Source organism: Somniosus microcephalus, chromosome 12 (assembly GCF_052327205.1).
Source record: "Somniosus microcephalus isolate GS21.2 chromosome 12, FLI_Smic_1.0, whole genome shotgun sequence".
Taxonomy (NCBI): Eukaryota; Metazoa; Chordata; class Chondrichthyes; order Squaliformes; family Somniosidae; genus Somniosus; species Somniosus microcephalus.
In genome coordinates this window covers 134,390,608-134,411,325 of record NC_140998.1, presented here as the reverse complement: position 1 = coordinate 134,411,325, position 20,718 = coordinate 134,390,608, and the positions used below count along the sequence as shown (strand labels likewise).

General features: G+C 43.5%; 1 protein-coding gene across 6 annotated transcripts in view; it reads right to left on the bottom strand.

The window, feature by feature from the left end:
• Nucleotides 1-16,257, bottom strand: part of smoc1 (SPARC related modular calcium binding 1) — a 628,567-nt gene extending 612,310 nt beyond the window's left edge. For 2 of the 6 annotated variants that reach the window (XM_086003599.1, XM_086003600.1), the window contains exon 1: nt 15,902-16,251. In XM_086003599.1, coding sequence (XP_085859725.1) covers nt 15,902-15,997 — 96 coding nt within the window. In that variant the 5' untranslated portion in view covers nt 15,998-16,251. Of the gene's footprint in view, nt 1-15,901 lie in introns of all 6 variants that reach the window. The other 4 variants (XM_086003604.1, XM_086003601.1, XM_086003602.1 and 1 more) reach the window with 4 other exon arrangements.
• Nucleotides 16,258-20,718: the final 4,461 nt, after the last annotated feature.

The following is a 20,718-nucleotide window of genomic DNA, read 5'->3' as shown; positions in this document are numbered from 1 at the left end:
GAACTATAGGTGTGGCCCATTCACTCCAATCCACCTTGGACAGGGCCCCTAACTGCTCCAAGTTCTCCAGCTCTGCTTCTACTGAAGGGCGAATTGTATAAGGCACTGGTCTGGCCTTGTGGAACTTTGGATTTGCGTTCTCCTCAATCTTAATTTTTGCTTTCATGCCCTTAAGTGTTCCTATTCCCTTCTTGAACACTTCCTGAGAGTCAGAAAGTATTTGTGACAGTCGCTCAGGAGTGGCGTTGCTGTCCTCCTTTGCTGACACAAACAGTGCTTGGATGGTGTGCCAATCCAACTGTATTTTCCTGAGCCATTCGCCTCCCAGCAATGGTGGTCCTCCACTTTTCAGTACATAGAGGTTCAATTGCGGTATTTTTTTTTCTTTGTATGTCACTGTCACTTTTATTTTACCTTTGGGACACACTCTTTGTCCTGTGTATGTCTTTAAGAGTACTTTAGTTGGCCTTAGCAGTATGTGTGAAAACAGTCATTTGTAGTCATGTGCAGAGATCAGTTAAAGCTGAGCCTGTGTCCAACTCCATTTTCAGCCTAACTCCTGCCACTTCTGGAGTAATCCATATTATTCTGTGATCCTCTGTCTCTTTCACACTGTGTAGTTTCAGACAAGCCAAATCCTCTTCCTCTGAGTCTGTGTCACTTTTTTTTATCTGAACTGTTTCCAGTCACGTGGTGTACCTTCTTGTATCTTTCTTTGAAAGGTTTCTTGTTTTCAGTCACTTCATGTACCTTCTTGTTACTCTGTATTGTATCAGTTTTCAGCTTCTTATTTGTTTTGCAGACTCTTTCAATGTGCCTTTGTCTGCCACATTGTCTGCAGTCTGTGGCCTAGAAATTCAGTCACGTTTGCGCCCACTTATGGGCTATAGAGTGGTTTGCGCCGGAAGTTTTTTCGCGTCCGAAATTCAGTTGGTCCGTAACATCGACGTTAGCCGGTAGCGCTGCGCCGGCACCGATGACGTCATCGGTGTGCGCAGCGCCCCGGTTCCAATGCAATTCCGGTCCGACCGCCAAATTCAGTTGCGGCCGCCTCTCCCGTGGCAGCCGCAAACAGCGTTTGCAAAACGGTGCCTTGCAGCTCCGAGAGGCCGGCGCATAAAGGTGGAGGGGCGGCCGGCCGCTTTCCCGGCGGCCGCCTGGCCGCACCTCCCTCCCCGGACTCCTGCACCACCCCCCCGCGGCATTGGTGTGTCACTCCCGCGAGCCCGGCACTTCTCCGTGGTGCCGGGCTCATTTGCCGGGGGAATCCAGCGGCGATCTCACGGCTGCAGGCAGCTCCTCCTTAAGAGAAGGAGGAGGCCTGCAGTACCCCAGCCTGCCGCACCGCATCGGGTGCCGCAGCAGCAGCTGGACGCCTGAAACTGACATTCTTCGCCCCAAACGAGGCGGCCAAACCCTCCAATAGCGCCCGCCTCCGTGTTGGGGCGGCGCAACTGAATTTCAGGCGGGCGCTACGGGAATCCGGCCGAGCGCTAAATTTCGGGCGCTAAAGACCTGGCGGGGCTATACCTAATTTCTAGGCCTTTGTCTTTAAACCAACAATCATTGTGGTCATGTGACATTTTGCCACAGCGATAACACTTCTTTTCTTGTTTCAGTGACATTTTATTAGTTGAATATTCCAGGGATTTTTGTTGAATTTCTAAAGCGCCACGTGCTGCTGCTTCCATTGATATTGCGATACTCAGAGCCTTCTCCAATGTGAGGTCTTTTTCAGACAGGAGCTTCTTTTGTGTGCTTTCACTTTGCATGCCACACACAAATCTGTCCCTCAATGCGTCTGATAAGCCCACTCCAAATTGGCAATGTTCTGATAATTTGCGCAACTTTGCCAAATATTCAGAAATGCTTTCATTTTTGCTCTTGTTCGGTTTATGGAATTTAAATCTTTCAGCTATGAGCAGTGGTTTGGGGCTTAAATGGTCTTGGTGTCCACTATTTGTTTGAATGTTTTGTTTGCTGGCTTTTCAGGGGTTAATAAACTACGTAGCAGCCCATATGTACAAAGGGATCTGGGGGTCCTGGTGCATGAAACACAAAAAGTTAGTATGCAGGTGCAGCAGGTGATCAGGAAGGCCAATGGAATCTTGGCTTTTATTGCAAGGGGGATGGAGTATAAAAACAGGGAAGGAAGTCTTGCTGCAGTTATACAGGGTATTGGTGAGGCCACACCTGGAATACTGCGTGCAGTTTTGGTTTCCATATTTAAGAAAAGATATACTTGCTCTCGAGGCGGTTCAGAGAAGGTTCACTCGGTTGATTCCGGAGATGAGGGGGTTGACGTATGAGGAAAGGTTGAGTAGGTTGGGACTCTACTCATTGGAGTTCAGAAGAATGAGAGGCGATCTTATCGAAACATGTAAGATTGTGAGGGGGCTTGATCGGGTGGATGCGGGGAGGATGTTTCCACTGATGGGTGAGACTAGAACTAGGGGGCATAATCTAAGAATAAGGGGCTGCGCTTTCAAAACTGAGATGAGGAGAAACTTCTTCACTCAGAGGGTAGTAAATCTATGGAATTTGCTACCCAGAGAGCTGTGGAAGCTGCAACATTAAATAAATTTAAAATGGAGATAGACAGTTTCCTAGCAGATAAGGGAATTAGGGGTTACGGGGAGCGGGCAGGGAAGTGGACGTGAGTCTGGATTCGGATCAGCCATGGTCCTATTGAATGGCGGAGCGGGCCCGAGGGGCTGTATGGCCTACTCCTGCTCCTACTTCTTATGTTCTTATGTTCTTTGCGCCCATAACACTAGCAAAACAGTGGCTTTCTTTTCTACCTCCACTCCGTTCGCCTCACAGTACAACTCCACTCTTTCAATGTAAGTTGCCCAGTCTTCAATGCTGCTATCAAATGCTGCAATAGTGCCAATCATCGCCATTTTTTTTTTCCAAACCCGTTTTTCTTTCTTTACCAGTTAGCTAGCATCATGCAAGTCACTGTGCACTTTTCACTTGACTTACGTATCCCCTGCCTAGCTTAGCAAGCGTGCTCCGTTTTCTCTGCCTTCTCGCTCCTTTCTTCCAAGTTTCGGTGTCCTCTGGATGCGATGCCAGAATAGGAAGATGTAGGTTCATAATTCTCGTCGCCAATTTGTTGTGTTTGTACCGCTATACACAACTACATAAAATAATAAAGCAGCAGAGACTGAGAGTAACTTCAAGTGGTCTTTACTGGTTAACTGGAACTTCGGCACTGACTATACAAATCGATACGCGTCTGTTATATACACTCGCAACTAAGGATGTACATCCGCAAAACAAGGAGTCCCTTCAATGTTGTATACATTACAATACTCTTTTTTAAATTCTCCTAACGAGGAGAATCCCACCTTGAATATGATAAACAATCAGCTGCCAAGTCAATCATTTTGCCAAGCTCCCTCCGACATCTATTAAAACTAGAGCCCTCCGCTCACTCCCCCCTCCCCCGCCACACCCCTCCACCCCCCGCCCCTCCTGTCTCTGGTGCATCAGTAGGAGCTGAAAAAGCCCGGTTTGTTGAAAAGAGTTTCTTTCACAGCGTCGTTCTGGGTTGCCGCGGTCGAGGTCAGTCCTGGTAGCGTGTGGGTTTTATGTGCTCACGGCACTGACCTCTTCTGCTCACCCTGGCTCCCTGCCAATCGCAGTGCCAGGGCTCAGCGAGAGCACACACAAGCCTTCCCTATGTCCCGAGACTGACCCCGAATATCTTCCCGTTGGATGGCGCTGGGAACAGAATGTCTCAGCAGGATCGGTTACTTTATGTCAGGGCGGGAAAAGGCAGGGCAATCCAACTGGATTATACAGAACCATCTCAGCACAATGCATCAACAGTTCAAGAAAGGCTTTTCCACTGAAAGCAAAAACTGCAGTGCAGAACCTGTTTCTCAAAATGGTCCAAGTGTTTTGAGCGGCCAGCGGTTTTGCTCTGTTACACTGTATTAATAGCTAAAGAAGCACAGGGAGCAACTTGAGTCATTTTCCCAGTATATTATATATCCTCTAATCCCTTCAAACAAACAAAGATGACTGAACTGAATATATAGGCTTGCAGAAGTAAATAGGCTTGATGTGAAGTAAATATTAAGTGTGTGAGCATACAGAAGCACTAGTTGTAGAACACTAGAACCACAAAAACCCTATGCCTGCATTGCACAACAAAATCATGTCACGATTCTGCTCAGGCAGTCTAGGGTCCCTATTCCATGTGGCGTTGCAGTTTGCGCAAGCCTAGACCACAAAGGGTATAAACATGCAAGTGCTGATCCATGAATATGTAACTTATAGGATAATAAATAATAGAGACTGAGGTAGATCTTGACTTTGTGCGATGGGGGTGTGACTTCCGCCTTTAGACTTCAGGAAGTCTAAAGGCGGAAGTCACACCCCCATCCACATCCATGGGGCTGTGGTGGAAAGGGTGGACAGCTTTAAGTTCCTCGGAGTCCACATCACGGAAGACCTCTCCTGGTCCCTCAATACCTCCTCTCTGGTGAAGAAGGCCCAGCAGCGCTTATATTTCCTAAGGAGGCTGAAGGGATGTAACCTGTCACCCCTGATCCTCTCTAACTTTTACCGCTGCACAATAGGGAGCATCCTGACGAACTGTATCATAGTATGGTATGGCAGCTGTAGCTACTATGACCGGAAAGCCCTGCAGAGGGTAGTCAAAACTGCCCAACGCATTACCGGCACCCGGCTACCGACCATAGAGCACATATACCAGAAACGCTGTTTACGGAGGTCACGGACCATCATCAAAGACCCTACCCACCCCAGCCACAGTCTGTTCGCCCTCCTGCCATCTGGGAGACGCTACAGATGCATTCGCACCCAAACGACCAGATTTAGGAACAGCTTCTTTCCCAGGGCTGTCATCCTACTGAACTCCACAAATAAACTCTAAAGCCTGCACATCTGCCAATGCACTTTATTATGGTTATGTTTATGTTAATGTATTACAAGCCAAATGAATGTTGAATGTTTAAATGTCTTAATCTAAATGTACACTCTCGGGAGCCGCAAGCCTACATTTCGTTGTACTGCACTTGTGCACTAACAATGACAATAAAGTTGATTATGATTATGATTATGATTATGATAGTGTGAAACGGATGACAGTAAGTTGGTAGCCCATTTTATATCTCTCCCGATTTTTATTTCCATTGACTTCAATGGGCTGCTAATTCAATATCATCCATTTTACACTATTGCACAAAGTCAAAATAGCCCACAGAGTTACACACCAACAATTCTTTCCAACAGTTCTAATGATATAAGCCAGTAATAAGTTAACAGATTTACTGAATTAAGCTATCTGTTCTTTAATCATTCATACAAGGTATTCAAAGAAAACAAACTAGGCTCTTTCATATCCTCAGGACATCCTAAAGTGTTTCACATCCAATGAAGTACTTTTGAAGTGTAGTCACAGTTGTAATGTAGGGAAACACAGCAATCAATTTGCACACAGCGAGGACCCACAAACAACAATAAAATATATGGCCTGTTTTAGTAATGTTGGTTGAGGAATAAAGAGAAATAAACATTGGCCAGGACACCAGGAGAACTCCCCTGCTCCTCTTCAAGTAGTTCCATGGGATATTTTAACATCAACCTGAGAGGGCAGACAGGGCCTCGGTTTAATGTCTCATCCGAACTCGGCACCTCCAATAGTACAACGCTCCCTCAGTATTACACTGAAGTGTCAGCCTAGATTATGTGCTCAAGTCTCTGAAGTGGGGCTTGAACCCACAACTCAGAGGCAAGAGCGCCACCACTGAGCACTATTCTCCTGCAACACACAGTGTAATAAAACTAAGTATTAGTGCAACTGGTCAAATCATTTTGGTACAATCTCACTTCAATTCAGGTTACACAATTCAATCATCAAGTTACCATCAAGCTATCAACAAAAACACAGCTTAATATAGGAAGAATAAACCCACTCGTGTAGCTCCACTCACATGGATAAAAAGAGCAATGTAGGATTAAGTGTATTTCCAGCTTCAGTCTCAAGATTAACTACATAATGTGCCACTACCTTGTTGCAAACTTCAGCCTATGTGTTAACACTCTAACACTCTCCTTGCTGGCCTCACGCTCCATAAACTCCAACTTATCCAAAACTCCACCGCCCATATCCTGTCCTGTACTAAGACCTGCTTATCCATTAATCTACACTGGCTTCCTGTCCTCCAATGCATTCAATTCGAAATCTTGGTCCTTGCTATAAGTCCCTCCATGGCCTTGTCCCACCCGTTCTCCTCCAGCCCTACATCCCCTCCCAAATACTCTGTTGCTCTGATTCCAGCTCTGCGCATCCACACTTAAGTCAATACACCAGTGGTAGCAGAGCCTTCAACCACCTAGATCCTACTACTTGGAATTCCCTCCCTAAACCTCCTTTCATCTGCACCTCTCTCTCCACCTATAAGAACTTCCTCTAAACCCATCTCTTTGACCTAGCTTAGGGATTGACAGGGTAGATGCTGAGAGGTTGTTTCCCCTGGCTGGAGTGTCTAGAACTAGGGGGCATAGTCTCAGGATAAGGAGTAAGCCATTTAAGACTGAGATGAGGAGGAATTTATTCACTTAGAGGGTTGTGTATCTTTGGAATTCCCTGCCCCAGAGGGCTGTGGATGCTGAGTCTTTGAGTATATTCAAGACTGAGATAGATACATTTTTGGACTCTAGGGGAATCAAGGGATTTGGAGATCGGGCGGGAAAGTGGAGTTGAGGTGGATGATCAGCCATGATCTTATTGAGTGGCGGAGCAGGCTCGGGGGGCCGTATGGCCTACTCCTGCTCCTATTTCTTATGTTCTTATGTCCTTATTCCTCCTAATCTCTTTTCCTGGCTGAGCATTTCAACTCATTGCACCCATATGCAAAGCACCTTGGCATTTTTTTTTACATTAAAGGCGCTATATAAATAAGTTGGTCTTGTTATTGTTAGACCCTATTACTATCAACTGGATGTGACCCTTAATGTACACAGTAGGAGCACTGCAGAGACAATGTGGTATAGATGAAAAGGTTACGTGTCCAACACTGACAGTATGAAGGTCTGCAGTATCATGTAACTGGTACTATACTTTAATTAAGTGAACTGATAGGAAGTGATTTATTCAGTGTATTTAAAATATGTTCATTGCAAAATATAACTCACATTACCAGCAGCCTAGTTTCACTTCCAGGTTCCAGGCCATTCCCGCACACCCACCTGCCCTAAACTATGGCAACTAAGCAGACAGACTAAGAGGACAGACAAGATTGTAGTGCAAGGTGAAGCACGCATATATGTAGCAGACTTGTGAATAAAAATCTCATACTTATGTCTTGATGAATAATGGCCCTGGCTTTCATAGTGTGACTGTGTTGGGTGCAGGTGGTGGGTAGGAAGAGATGTACAACAGGAAGAGAAAATAAGGGAAGTGACAAAACTTACGTATAATACTTTATCAATACAGAGCAGCTGGGTTGAGGACCTAGTGAACTGGTGTTCTCCAATATTAGCAATGAACACCTTTATATGAAATTCCTCTGCTATATTAACCAAAGCCTTAACCCCATTTAAATAAACAGGTTAACACACTTGTTCAACGAGCAGGCAAACGAATTTCAAAGGAATGCAACAAAACGTTTGTTATTAATACGGCACTGCACAATTTCAACCTATGTGCTTGAACCAAATAGGAGAGAAGATACATTTATCAAGATGAAGCAGTGGTGGTTAGGTGCCACCAAGCCTGGGTTTTAAAAGCAGAATATAGTGTGCACTGTTCCTGGGGTTTTGTCACAATAACCTTTGCTTCATAGTGTGTCTACAAAGAACTCTTGACAGATGAAATTGCAGTCTGTGACGTCACCTGTTGCCGGGTGGCCCTTAATTGGCCTGCTGAGCCCACTGGGAGGACTGAACAAGGTCAATCAAGGGGAAATCGCGCAGATTGGCCAGACGTCAATGTAGGCGGGTCTAAAACCCAAAAATTGTAGTCCCGCCTCCTTCCCGACAGCTTCGGGAAAATCGACCCCAATGTGTTTGTATGACATTCCTATGTTTGCTATTTTAACAAGGGCATTCACCTGCGCATATCACCAACAGTAATTTCCGGGCTACAGGATTCGATAAAGAAGAAAGCCTTTGTACAATCATGAGAAAAGTTGATGTACAACAGGTGGATTTTTCAAGACCTCATACTAAAGAATTTGAATGGGAGTACTGTCACATTGGCCCTGTAATTCTGTGGCCCTGGGATTGTAAATGGAGCACTGTCTGGTCAGAATTTGGGGCAGAGCCCGGTTACATCAATTCCCCACTCCTTTTTCTGCCCATTGCAAAATCTTGTAGATTATGGGGCAAGTTTATAATATCCCTGCCCACAAATGGGCAAAAGTCATGTAATGAGCAATACACCGTACTTTTCGCTATTTGCTCTCCTGCAGCACTGGACATCTCTTGCACCCTGTGCTGCTAAGAGCCCAGAAGGGCTGAATTAAACTTTAGAAATGCCTGTTTCTAAAAGCAATCCATCAAACAGGCCTCCAGAGAAAGCAACACCATCTCTGAATTCTTTATCACCTTCGGCTAGCAACACCAGTCCACCTGCGCAACGGGTAGGCTCCACTGCTAAATCCCTTCCCTCAACTGAGGTGGGCAGCCCAGTTGTCCCATCCCTGGCGTGGGTGCCCACCAACAAAATGCAAAAGCGCCTCACCCCAAGGTTTGGGGCACTCCAGATCCACCCCTAAAAGCTGTGCAGAGTTATTTCAGGCTACTATCTCTAATAATAGTTTCTGTCAAATAATCTCTAACAATACTTTTAGAACCTTACTTCAATGGATGCCAAGTTTGATGTAGCTCTCCCATGAAGATAAGCATTCACGTTCCACATTTTGTAGTAAAATCACTATTAAAACTAAAGGAATACTGTTGTCCCGAGTAAGTCTGTGGGGATTGGGCACTCATTCTGGGCAATTGGAATTTTTCACAATTTTTGTTGAACAATTTAGCACAATATTGTCTTTTTCACAGTTGGACTAACAAACATTGACATTTATACTGCTTAAGTGACCTGCTGCTTGACGAGTGTCAAAAGATCATTATTACAGTTGCATCACGATTGGCTGCTGGCTTAGTTGGTAGCATGCTCACCTTTAATTCATCAAGGTTGTGGGTTCAAGTTCCACTCCACAGACTGGAGCACAAAATCTAGGCTGAACTCCAGTGCAGTACTAAGGAAATACTACACTATCGGAGGTGCTGTTTTTTGGATGTGAGGCTAACCATATTAGGTGGGTGTTAAAGATCCGATGGCTATTCCAAGAAAAGCAGGGGCGTTCTCTGGAGCCTCCTGGCCAATATCTATCGCTCACCAACACCTAAAACAAATGATCTGGTCATTTGTTTCATTGCTGTTCGTGGGACCTTGCTGTGTGCCACGTTTACTACATTACAACAGTGACTACACTTGTGCTTTGGGACGTCTTGAAAAGTGCTATATAGGTGCAAATTCACAAAAGCGTACTCGCAGGAGACACACAGTTCAAAACTGTCTGTTCCTATATGGTCATCTGTGAATCAAATACAACTAAGAAGTAGGCTTCTCTTACTTTTTCTAAAGATGCAAAAACATAACGCTTTATGTGGGTTCCCTAACCCCACCCCCCCCCCAGAGTTTGTTGCACCTGCAGGAGAACTCTACTTTCCCACCCTCCCTTTCCCATTTTCTCCCCATCTCTCCTGAAAGCACCAACACGTGGGATACAGTGACCTGGGACACCGGCAATATTTGGTGCTATGCCAAAGCGGTCACTCTTAATATGTGAGCCTAGAGAATGAATATCAGGTTTCACTTTAATCATTGGGGGGAGACGGGCGGATATCACGGACAAGCCCACCACTGTCCGCACCCTTCCTCCATACATGAGCACTTCCAGCAGAGGTCATTAGACAGGCTCAGGAGCAGTGAAGTTTTTTTTCTCTTTACTAGCTAATTATAGCACCCCGACCATCACACTAACTGAGATCAGCAAAATCAGGACAGATCAAAGATTGTTCCAGTATTTCTTTGTACTATCTGGAAAGTTGCAGAATAGGCATTGTGCTGCTTTGTGACATTGCTGCTGCTGTTTTACAAGTAGGTATTCTGTGGTCAATTGGAAAACAAGCACAAAAGATCCCCAAAGAGTTGCTCAATTTCTTTTTATTTATCCTCGAGTTGTGGGCAACACTATCAAGGCCCATCCTTAATTGTTCTGAGGTACTAAAAATCAACCACTTAGTGTGAGACTGGAATCAGATGTCGGCCAGACCAGGTAGGGGTGGCAGGTTCCCTTCCCTGAGGGGTCAGTGCTCATTTAGCCTTTATGACAATCTGGCAGATTTTCATGCTCATTTTTTCTGGTGCTAGGTTTATTGAGTTTCTTTTCCATAACTTGCCACAAGGGGATTTGAAGTCCTGACCTCTGGGGTGTTAGTCCAGTACCATAACCACTACAGGACCATAACCTCAACTTCAGCTTCCAACTTCTGGAAGAACTTGCCAGGAATTACACTGTACATTCATAAGTGGACAGGACTCGTTTGGAAGAACTTAATCAGCCTATATTGTGCACTAAGTATATAGATTACATAGAATGTTACAGCACAAAAACAGGCCATTTGTCCCAACAGGTCTATGCCAGTGTTTATGCTTCACACGAGCCTCCTCCCACCTTACTTCATCTCACCCTCTCAACATATCCTCTATTCCTTTCTTCCTCATGTACTTATCTAGCTTTCCCTTAAGTGCATCTATGCTAATCACGTCAACCACTCCATGTGGTAGCGAGTTCCACATTCTCACCACTCACTTGAGTATATAGGCAAACCTTTTTGTTTCAAAGTATTTGTATTATAGAAGTTTTGCCACAATCTCTTCCAGTGTATGTAGAAACTATGTTGGGCTGGACAAAGTTCACTCTTAGTTCAGGTGCACTGAGAGTTTTTATTCACAAAGGTTTGCTGTATATGTTAAGTCTAGGTCATTTCAGTAAAACTCTTAAGGGCTTGAGAGGATCCATCACTTCTGTGCTCTCCTGTACCAGCAGAACTGTGAATGACGACTTAAAGGGTGGGTGTTCTGTTTTGTCTGACTTCCTCTTAGATTCTGGCTTAACTCTCCACTGTGAAATGTAATCTTCTGCGACTGAAAAGGAGCTGACTAAAGTGAAGAGACTGAACCAGGCACCAAGGAAAACTTGATGGGAGCACAGCATAATATTCAAGGTCTCTAATATAATTACTGGAAGTAACACATTATTCAAACAAACAGCTGAAAAATTGCAGTTCACTCTTAGAAATCCATGTTATTTTTAACCTGTTAGACATCAATTCCCTGTGGAATTTTTCTTTGTTTCTCATTTTATTATTAGAAAAGTATTAATTGCCTGGTGTCCTTGTACTTTACAAACTTTTGCACTGTGCTCTTTCAACTCCTTCTACTCTGTGCTGGACCTAATCCTTTCAATATTATGTGCTTCAATGAGTGCCGCCTGTGAGGAAAATCTCTATATCATTGGATATTATTTCCTGCACAAAATCCCATGATATTTCTTAATGACTGACACACAAGAAAAAACTGTTAACATTAGGGCTGACCCAAGAGCTCAAATAGTCAAATGCTTGGCTCATAGGAACAGGAGTAGGCCGTTCAGCCCCTTGAGCCTGTTCCGCCTTTCAACTAGATCATGGTTGATCTGTATCTTAACTCCATCTATCCGCATTGGTTCCGTAACCCTTAATACCCTTGCCTAACCAAAATCTATCAATCTCAACCAAAAGGATGTAAGTTGGAGGCCCAGTGCTTCCCATCATTGAGCTTGCTCACTTCAGTAGGATGAAAGTCAGCAGTTCTTAGCTAGGACACTAGTCAGGGCACAGCACCACACTGAGGTGGTCCATCCCGACGTGGGTGGGGAGGTGGGGGGAGGGTAGAGGAGATTAAGGCCAAAATGCACAGTCCCAGTCTATCAAAATATTAATAGCATTATACAATTTCAAAAGTGAGGATGCCAGTTTTCATTATATGGAAGATCCTTTGAGATAGTGACTGTCTCCTCCTCTATCCTTTGTGGTATAATATTGTGGGGGTTAATAACAGGGGCACTGGAATGTAGTTCCACCTTCACAGTAAAGAGACTCGGATCTCCACATATCAAGTTCATAGTAGCCAGTAGAAAGGTAGCATGCAGTAGAATGGCTGAAGGGGCCTGTCATTTATGGGGCTACCAAAATTGTTTGGAATTACAAGTATAAGGATAAAGTAGGCAAATTGAATGGCAATGAGAGAAATTAATTTCTACAGAGGGGAGACGGGAACAACCAATGGGGTTAGACTGGCCCCACCAGTGTCTCAGCACCTGTTAACTAATCATGAAACAGCATTATGTACATCAGACACTCCCATGTGAAGTCCCTCCCTTGCTTGGGGACAAGTTCCACCCATGGAGAAGCAAATGGGACACAATGTGATAAATATGAACAAATGCATTCTCAACATGATTTTGGAAGGGTAGTCAAAACATCAAAACATCCATCTCGGAAGGTATAAGTTGCCAAAAAAAGCTGTACATCAACAATCTTAATAGATCAACAATCTTAATGGAAGCGATTTTTTTGAAATTTCATCCTGAATAAAATCATTTTCATATTAAGGTGCATTACTGTTTAAAATGAAAAATCAAGCTGTTGTTGCACTGCAGTTTAATATTGCTAAAAACAGCATAATTGACTAAAAGACTCCCACATTCTCAGCACATTGACACAACTGTTTAACATTTTCAAATCACTACATCAACAGCTCCAACAGGAATGCAAGTGATTTTTTTTTTTACAGGCTAGACAAGCGAAATAAAATGTCTTTACAAAAGTAATTTATAAAAAAACTTGATATAAGGAAAAGGAAATGTGTTCCTATGAAAGTGTGAAAATACCAAAGGGTCCCTCCCTCATTGCTTTAATTCAAGCAAAATGTCTCAGACACACAAATTGATAATTTAACATTTTGCTTGTCTATTATATTATAAAATCAGAGAATGATAATGGAGATATTGGGGAGAAGTTTGCGGCGATAACGTTAGCGGTAACAAAAAAGTAGCGCTGAATCTGACGCGAACTTCGGGTTTAGCATTCCAGGAAGGAAGTGGAGCGCTAAATCAAGCGCTACCACTTCCCTTGGAGCGCTAACGTTTGGCAAGAGGGGCGGTAGCGGTGCAGCGCTGCCCAATGTCGAGGGCAGCACTGCCGGGAAGAGAGGCTCCTTCCCTCCCTTAAAGGGAAGGGCCATCGCTGCAGGCTCTGCATTAAATCAATGTCCATCATCGCCGACAGCAGCCGCAATCCGCGACGATCAGCACCAAGCACTGTCAGTACTATCGTCGCACCCGGTCACAAAGCCAGTAGTGCTCCGTTATCGCCCCCCGGAGGCGCTAACGGGAGGCGCAAAGGAGGCGAATTTCTAGCCCTTAAATTGTCTATTTAAATATGTTGCCAACATATTTTTCATTAGATTCCAAATAGGAGCTAGTATTTCTTCTCTGCTGCATCGATGCAGTCTGTTTTTTTAAAAACTCATGGAGCACGGTTAACCCCTAGTTAGATCTGCAAAGAGAATTCGTGATCCCAAAAGGGGAGGATCATTTTACCATAAGTGATGTTAAAAGGGTTTGTGTGGCGCAGTGTTACTCTGAAGTGACACCCACCTTGCTTCACCATTGTGTTTCTAGTGCTCTTCTGCATAGCTACAAAACAGATCAGGATAAGCTCTGAGTAAATCTGGGCTCCCCTAGGAGTACTGATAGCAGGAGAGTCGAAACCCAGCATGGCTGCAATGCTGATCAAAGGACAAAGCCTATCTTTGATAGTTAAGAAGTGACATTCAAATGGGAGAGAGGGTTAAGGTACATGACGGCCGGGACAGATTAAGTGGAAGTGATTGGCAAGAACCCAAATCTCTGCTCCAGGAAATGCAATGGGATCTCTCAAAGCCTGGAGTATTCCCTCTTAAAGATACAGGCAGTGCACAGAAGAAACCTCCCGAGTGCCACTAAAGAAAGTCCTACTGGTACATCTGATATATTATAGAGGGCACTTCCAAATTAATGTATACTCTTTTGCACTGTTTGACAATGACAGATCCAAAAAAGGGGGCTTGATTCATTCTATGGTCAGGTCATAGTTAAAATGCAGAAACTGTTGAGATCGAAGAGATCCCTTCATCAGACTGTCCACCTGATTCAGGCATCTCTGTCAATCAGAAAACTTCAGTACTGGAAATCTTATGCTGTGTCCAATAAAATGCACCAGAACCACTTGGTTTGTTTGTGTGTATAAAGGCTTAATTTTAAGTGAAAAACATTGATGAGAACAGCAAACTGAATTGCAGTGTATTCCTGACTAGCCATTGTCTTTAATACTACTGTACCTGAGGATTATATAAATGATTTTGCGAATTTACGTTTAGGTGCGTGCCCCCTTAAATGATTCTTCCGAACTAACCCTGCTATCGTGTAGATTAAAGGTTAACTGATTAATCTGCTTTCCAAAAAAGCAACATCATTCCTTTTGTCTTGCCTATATGTGTTTTAAAATAAACACTGCACGAGTGCGTCTCCACACAGCCCCGTTTAAGGTGGTCAAGGCTCTTCACTTATTGAAAAATGTTCTTTCCAAAAGCAACTTTATGAGCCACTCAATAAAGAATGCGGAACATTGGCCCATTATGTTAACCAGCAGCTTTCATTCTTATTATTTTAAAGAGAAATGTTAAACCCTTTGTAAAGAGGTCGACAGAAAATCAGGATGATGTGCCGATTTTCGATCGTTATTAAGAAAAAGTGTAGGGTAAAATTATATTTTTCCTGTTTTAGACACCTAGACATGCTGGTTATTTGTACACTTTTAGGTCAGTTGAAATTGGCGTCTCGTTAATCGCATCCTTTCTTTCACATCTTAGCTCACAATACACAGAAATGAATTTTTCCAAAGCGAGTAATGAATAAATTGATTCCTAAAGAAGCACTATATTTCTCTTGGAAAAACTTTCTTTTGGGGAGAATATGAGCGCAGGATGTGAGGGCCGTGTGTTTATTTTAGGGGGTTAACCTTGTCTAGATATGCCGAGCTGATTTATAGTCTTGAGAAGAATGCGATGCTGAAAATTACAGCGTTTTTCTTTGACGTTCATTGCCAACTTGGTCAATTTCACACAATTTCATCTTACTTATTTTTCCTTTTGGAATATATTACCGTCCCACTTCGGAGCAGAATCAAATGCTTAAAACAAAATACCTAAAGAAAAAGGGTAGAAGGGGCGTGGGGAGTGTGTGCTCGGACAAGATCTGCTTTTACACCCTCCACCCCCACGGCCCGGCTCTACTCGAAACAAACGATTATAGCTCCGATAAAGGAGATAACAGAACTTCTCTCATCTCCCATCAAGCTTTCAAACTGTGCCCTGGGCACAATCAGTGTAAAGTTACAACACACACCTCCTCCCGAATGAAGTGACGTCTGTTACTATTTCTTCTTCAATCTCTCTATATAATCTAATATAAGTAATTTCTGTGCTGCATCTCGCTGTCTCCCGTCCCCAGCGAAACTGGAGAACCACATTTCAGATCTTTGCACCTTGTTGTTCCTGAGTATTTGTCTGTGTGTGTTGGTAGCTCAACAGGTGTCATCAGATGACTGACTGGCATTTGAAGTTATTATATATAAATTTATATAAACAGTAAACGGGGAACAGACGGAGCAGAACAGGAGAAGAAAATAAGAAATCAAAATAAAATTGAAATGCAATTTGTTTTAAAAACTGATTAAAAGACTGTCAGATGATGGTATTAAATGCACTTACCCTTGGTCCACTCGATCTCTGGGACCGGGATCCTGGTAGAGCCACGTACAGCACAATAAAGTGTAAGAGGACGATAATAGAAAACTTTCTGAACATTTTGTTAAAGTTCGCACAAGCCCTTCTGTATAATGTCAATCAGATTCCCAGGCTCGGAATGCCTTGTTGGGGATCTACAAACACTGCCAGTGTTCCGAGACTAGCTTTCTCTGTTTTTTAAGCACACCAAAAATGTGTTAAGCAACCACTCATCTGGTCTTTTCTTTCCCGCCCCCCTGCAGTGAAATCTCTTAAATGTGCCCGCTCCTGGTACTAAAGCGCAGAAACTTCCATGCGGTTCCCGTTATAGGCAACTTCATCTCGGCAGAATGACAAACTGCGGTGACTGACAGCGCCGCCGACCAATCACATTAGCCCCTGGGCGCTCCAGGCTAGAACAATGGAATTAAAGCGAGCCAATCGGTTTGTGGGGCCGGGACTTCCTTAAAGTTGTTTCCAATTGCAAAAAAACCCAAATTATCCAGGTTTCAAAAATGCTAGATCGCTTGAGATGCAATGTTAGTATTGTTACTGAATCAATGTCGCTATAGCGTGTCTTTTGCTCTAATTTCTTCAGTTGCAGTTTAACTTTGACATTTAAACTTTATATGCATTGATGCTCCTAAGTGAACTCAATCGAGTATTTCTTTTTTTTTGCACATATAATTTATATATGTTAAATTGCTCACACAAAACTTCACTGGAAACTTCGCGCACCTTTGCATTCCTTTGATCGTCTCCTATTCCGCTTTTCATTAGTTTCTCACTGGAACAATGTGATGGATTTTGAGTAATATTCGCATCATGCACGGTGTATGGGAGGAGGAGGGCTACCTAATGAACGCCTCCCTCCTTATTTTTGCACAGATGTTGACACACTAGCTGTCTTTGTGTCTGGTAACCAGAAGTTGATCTCGGTTTGCAGGTGTGATGGAGGGGCGGGGGGTGGGGGGATTTAGAGCTGGCTTCAAACTGTGACCAAAAGGTGTTTTTAAAGCCCCTGGTGTGACATCCTAACTCGCTGGTCAACCTCTGAAAAAACATGCAATCTAAAAAAAAATCCTATAAAAAGCATTTCACAAAATCTTTGTAATTTGCAAGTGATTTAATATATATTTTTTACTACAGCACGGACAGAAAAAAAGTACGTTCAACGACAGCTATTGGGGTTTTTTGGACTACAATTAGGCTGGAGATTAATGATTGCTACATGTGTTCCTTCAAGAGTGAAGTTTTTACTAGCAAAGGAGGGGGTGGCATTTAATGAACTGGGAGACTGCAATTTATCTCTGCATATGGGAATGGATCAGGGAATGTTGTGAAATGGAAGGGGAATGTGTCAGCCAGACACACAGAGAAGAGGAGGGGGGATGTATCACGTTAATTACAGCGGATTATATTTTATAGAAAGATTCGTAATATGAAACGAAGGTATAGCAACTAACGATGCGTCAGTTCTGTAAAAACCGTGCGCAGGGACAGTTGACATCGATTCCTTCGAGTTGTGCGACGATCTCTAAACGTTGAGCGATTTTAAACGCACCCACTGATCTCAGTTTGAATACATTTGTCTCAGACCAAGTCGCTCCCGTGCTGCCAGACTACAACAAAGTAGCACCAATACAATGTTGCTTATAAACCGGAGCACATGCAAATATATGTCTGGTGCAAAAAAAATCCTTTGTCACACAAACCCTCCCTACCCCCTCAAAAAAAACTTAGTGCGTCGACCCATCCGTTCGTTTAACTGAAGAGACCTTTTATTTTTTTTCTCGAAAAATATAACCACGGCCAAAATGTGGACCGACTTTCAACACAGAAGGGCAAAAACTAAATTCCCCGCTGCATGTTTTATTCCCAATGCAGAGGCAAAACGTGCAAAAAAAATTGGCTGCATTAATTGATCCACAGCATCAATTCATAAATAGATCGGACAGTGTGTGCACAGCTGAACATTACTAACACCGTTTGATTTTTTTCTTCCCCACTGCATTTTCCACGTTACCAGACTGTCTTCCTTTAAGGTTATGACCTTCAACAAATTGGTAGCTGCCGCTCTTTTTTTCTTTCACTGGCGTTTTCCACATTTCCCCAGGGGCGTGAGGAAACGTTGTATCAGAGCTGCTGTCGCAATGCAACAAAAAAAAGTAACTTGAAATGTTTACTTTTCAGTTGTCAAAAGAATGAAAAACACGCACATATTTGGCCTCTGGACTTTTTGCAGAAAGGAATCGAGCATATTAGCCCTCCCTCCCCCACAAGTCGGCACGAATTAACCCCCCACCCCCACAAACACATGTTTATTTGCCCCAGAGGACTAGCAGAGGTTGTTGGGGCAGGTGTACAAACAATGTTGCAACAGGAACCAAAGCCATCGCTCGTCGAGATTTGCTGCAGGTTTAGTGTCCCATCGGTTTTTTTGTTGCCTGTTTGGTTCATATTTAACTGTAACTTTTAACTAAATAATAATAACGTGTGTGTGTGTGTTTCCTCTTTTAGGTGTTTCTGAAGAACTTTCGCCCTTACAACACAAGACCATCTGTTTTCAATTTAAGGTGCCACAATTTGTTTTATGTTATTCGGAGTTGCCATAGTAACGTTTAGTGATTTAGATATTTTACACCTTTAGTATGTTTCGTGTGTAGTTCTCCGTGCAGGATCTCAGAGTGAAGTAGAAAGCCCTATATTTCCACGAGTATTTTTTTAATTAACGGGGCAGGTATGCAGTCTGTTCTGACGAAGAGTCTCTCTACATAAGCTGCCTGGCCTGCTGAGTGTTTCCAGCATTTTCTGTTTTTATTTCAGGTTTCCAGCATCCGCAGTATTTTGCTTTTGTATGCAGTTGTCTATTTGGAATGAGTTAGACTATCCAGGATTTACTGTTTCTACTTATTATGCCTCTACATCAATCTCTGGATAATTCCGAACAGTTTCTTCATTGCTGAAATACATTAATACTGAGATGCAAGTTGACCTTTCTTATTTAATTAACCCTACTTGTAAAAAAAGGCTTATCCAAATCCGCCACACAATTAAAAGTATATGCACACAGTGATTGTTTTATTTCAAAGGTGTTTTACGAGGTGTCCCACCGAATGCATGAATACATGGCAACTGTTATTAAAGGATTTGAATGTCACAACCAATTTAGACTAAAGAGGCGCTACTGGCTTTTCTCTGTTGCAGGATGACTACATCATCACTCTATAAAGCAAATCCCACACGCTACGCTTTTTAACATAATCTTTTTATAAAAGTGGTCAAAATAGTACGTTTTGTCATTGTACAGCCCCAAATTCATTTAAGTCCTCACTCACATGTGATCTTTTTATATATCTGTAATTACCCCTTAGGCTTCTAAAATTCACATCTTTAATTAGACCTCCACTGGAATTTATTTACACTTAGGTTTTTTTGGGGGGTGGGAAGGGCCGATTAATTAACTGCTTGGGATTTACGAGGGATATGTTTTGATAACTTGGGGGTAATAGATGTGAGTATTTCCGCAGGAGGCTGGCAGTGAGTGCCGTCAACCCCTCCCCAATATAACACCCTTCTAAACAAAAAGGGACACTGTCCTTTTAACGACCCATTCAAAGCCCCCACTTCTCAGAGGACAGCCTTAAACCGCACGCCCTCCCTGATGGGATGCTTTATCTTTACGTTTGCCGGGTTTATTGAGGAATGAATGAAAGGGAGCATTTTTCTAGCGGAGAGTGTGACGGTTTGCCAAGATCTGACACCAACGGTCGGTGTTGACATAAATTGATCTGAGGAACAGGTCATCGGTAAAAAGTGAAACTCGTGTGAAAGTTCCTCCCTCGCAGAACAAGTCCTTCATGCGGCACACCTGCATCTCCTATTCTTCTCCACTGTTTACACTGTGTCATACGAAATTAATTCTTTACTATTCTGGGATTGAGTGTCGTCCCATTGTACATGGGGCCCGCGGCTGGACCCCATCGGGAGCTCTTGTGCCGGCTTAATTGAGCGTCGGACATTTTATTAAACGAGTGTGTGGTGCTAGGGAAGGGGGGGGGGGGGGTGGGTGGAGATCGCCCGGATGGCCCAGGGCTCCGCGGCGAGCTGCAGACTGCAAGCCCCCGCGGCTCAGTAAAGCTAATCAGTGGAACAGAAGCGCTTCGCTGCTGTGAGCTGGGCAAGACCCAGCTCCCTGCATTCACACGAATGGGGAGAGATCCAGGCGGCCGCCGGGTCCCTGAGCCCGCCGGAGTCCCATCCCGCTCTGGAGTGAGATTGCGCCAGCGCAAAGAGCCCCCTTTCTCCTAATTATCCTTTGGTTTGAGTGTCTGTAATTATTTTAATTACACACGTTTACAGCACTGATTTGTAGCCAGTCCAATGCATTTATTATTTAGCCCTTTCCCCAATCCCGCGGGCAAAATTCCCAGATTTCTCTCTCTTTTAAATCTGTAAACAATCCATTATTTTTGCCCATTTGCAACTGCAGCTCTTGCCGTGGCTCGTGGTCATATTCTGGTTCTTTTTTAAAGAAAAAAAATCAGTGTGTCAAATTAAGTATTTTCCCCCCACCAGTCTGCCAGTCATAAAATTAAAGGTCGATTTTTCTTTTCTTTTCCCAACATCTAGTAATTTTCATGGAGTTCAAGATTTTGTGATGTGACTAATCCTGCCCAGTAATTCTCCTGAAATTAATATCTCGGGTTTGGTAAATCTTTTCTTGCCGTTACCTATTAATGGATGGTCTGCCTTTAAAATAGAGGAACTTAATATAAAAGCAAAGAGATCCTGCTCGAGCT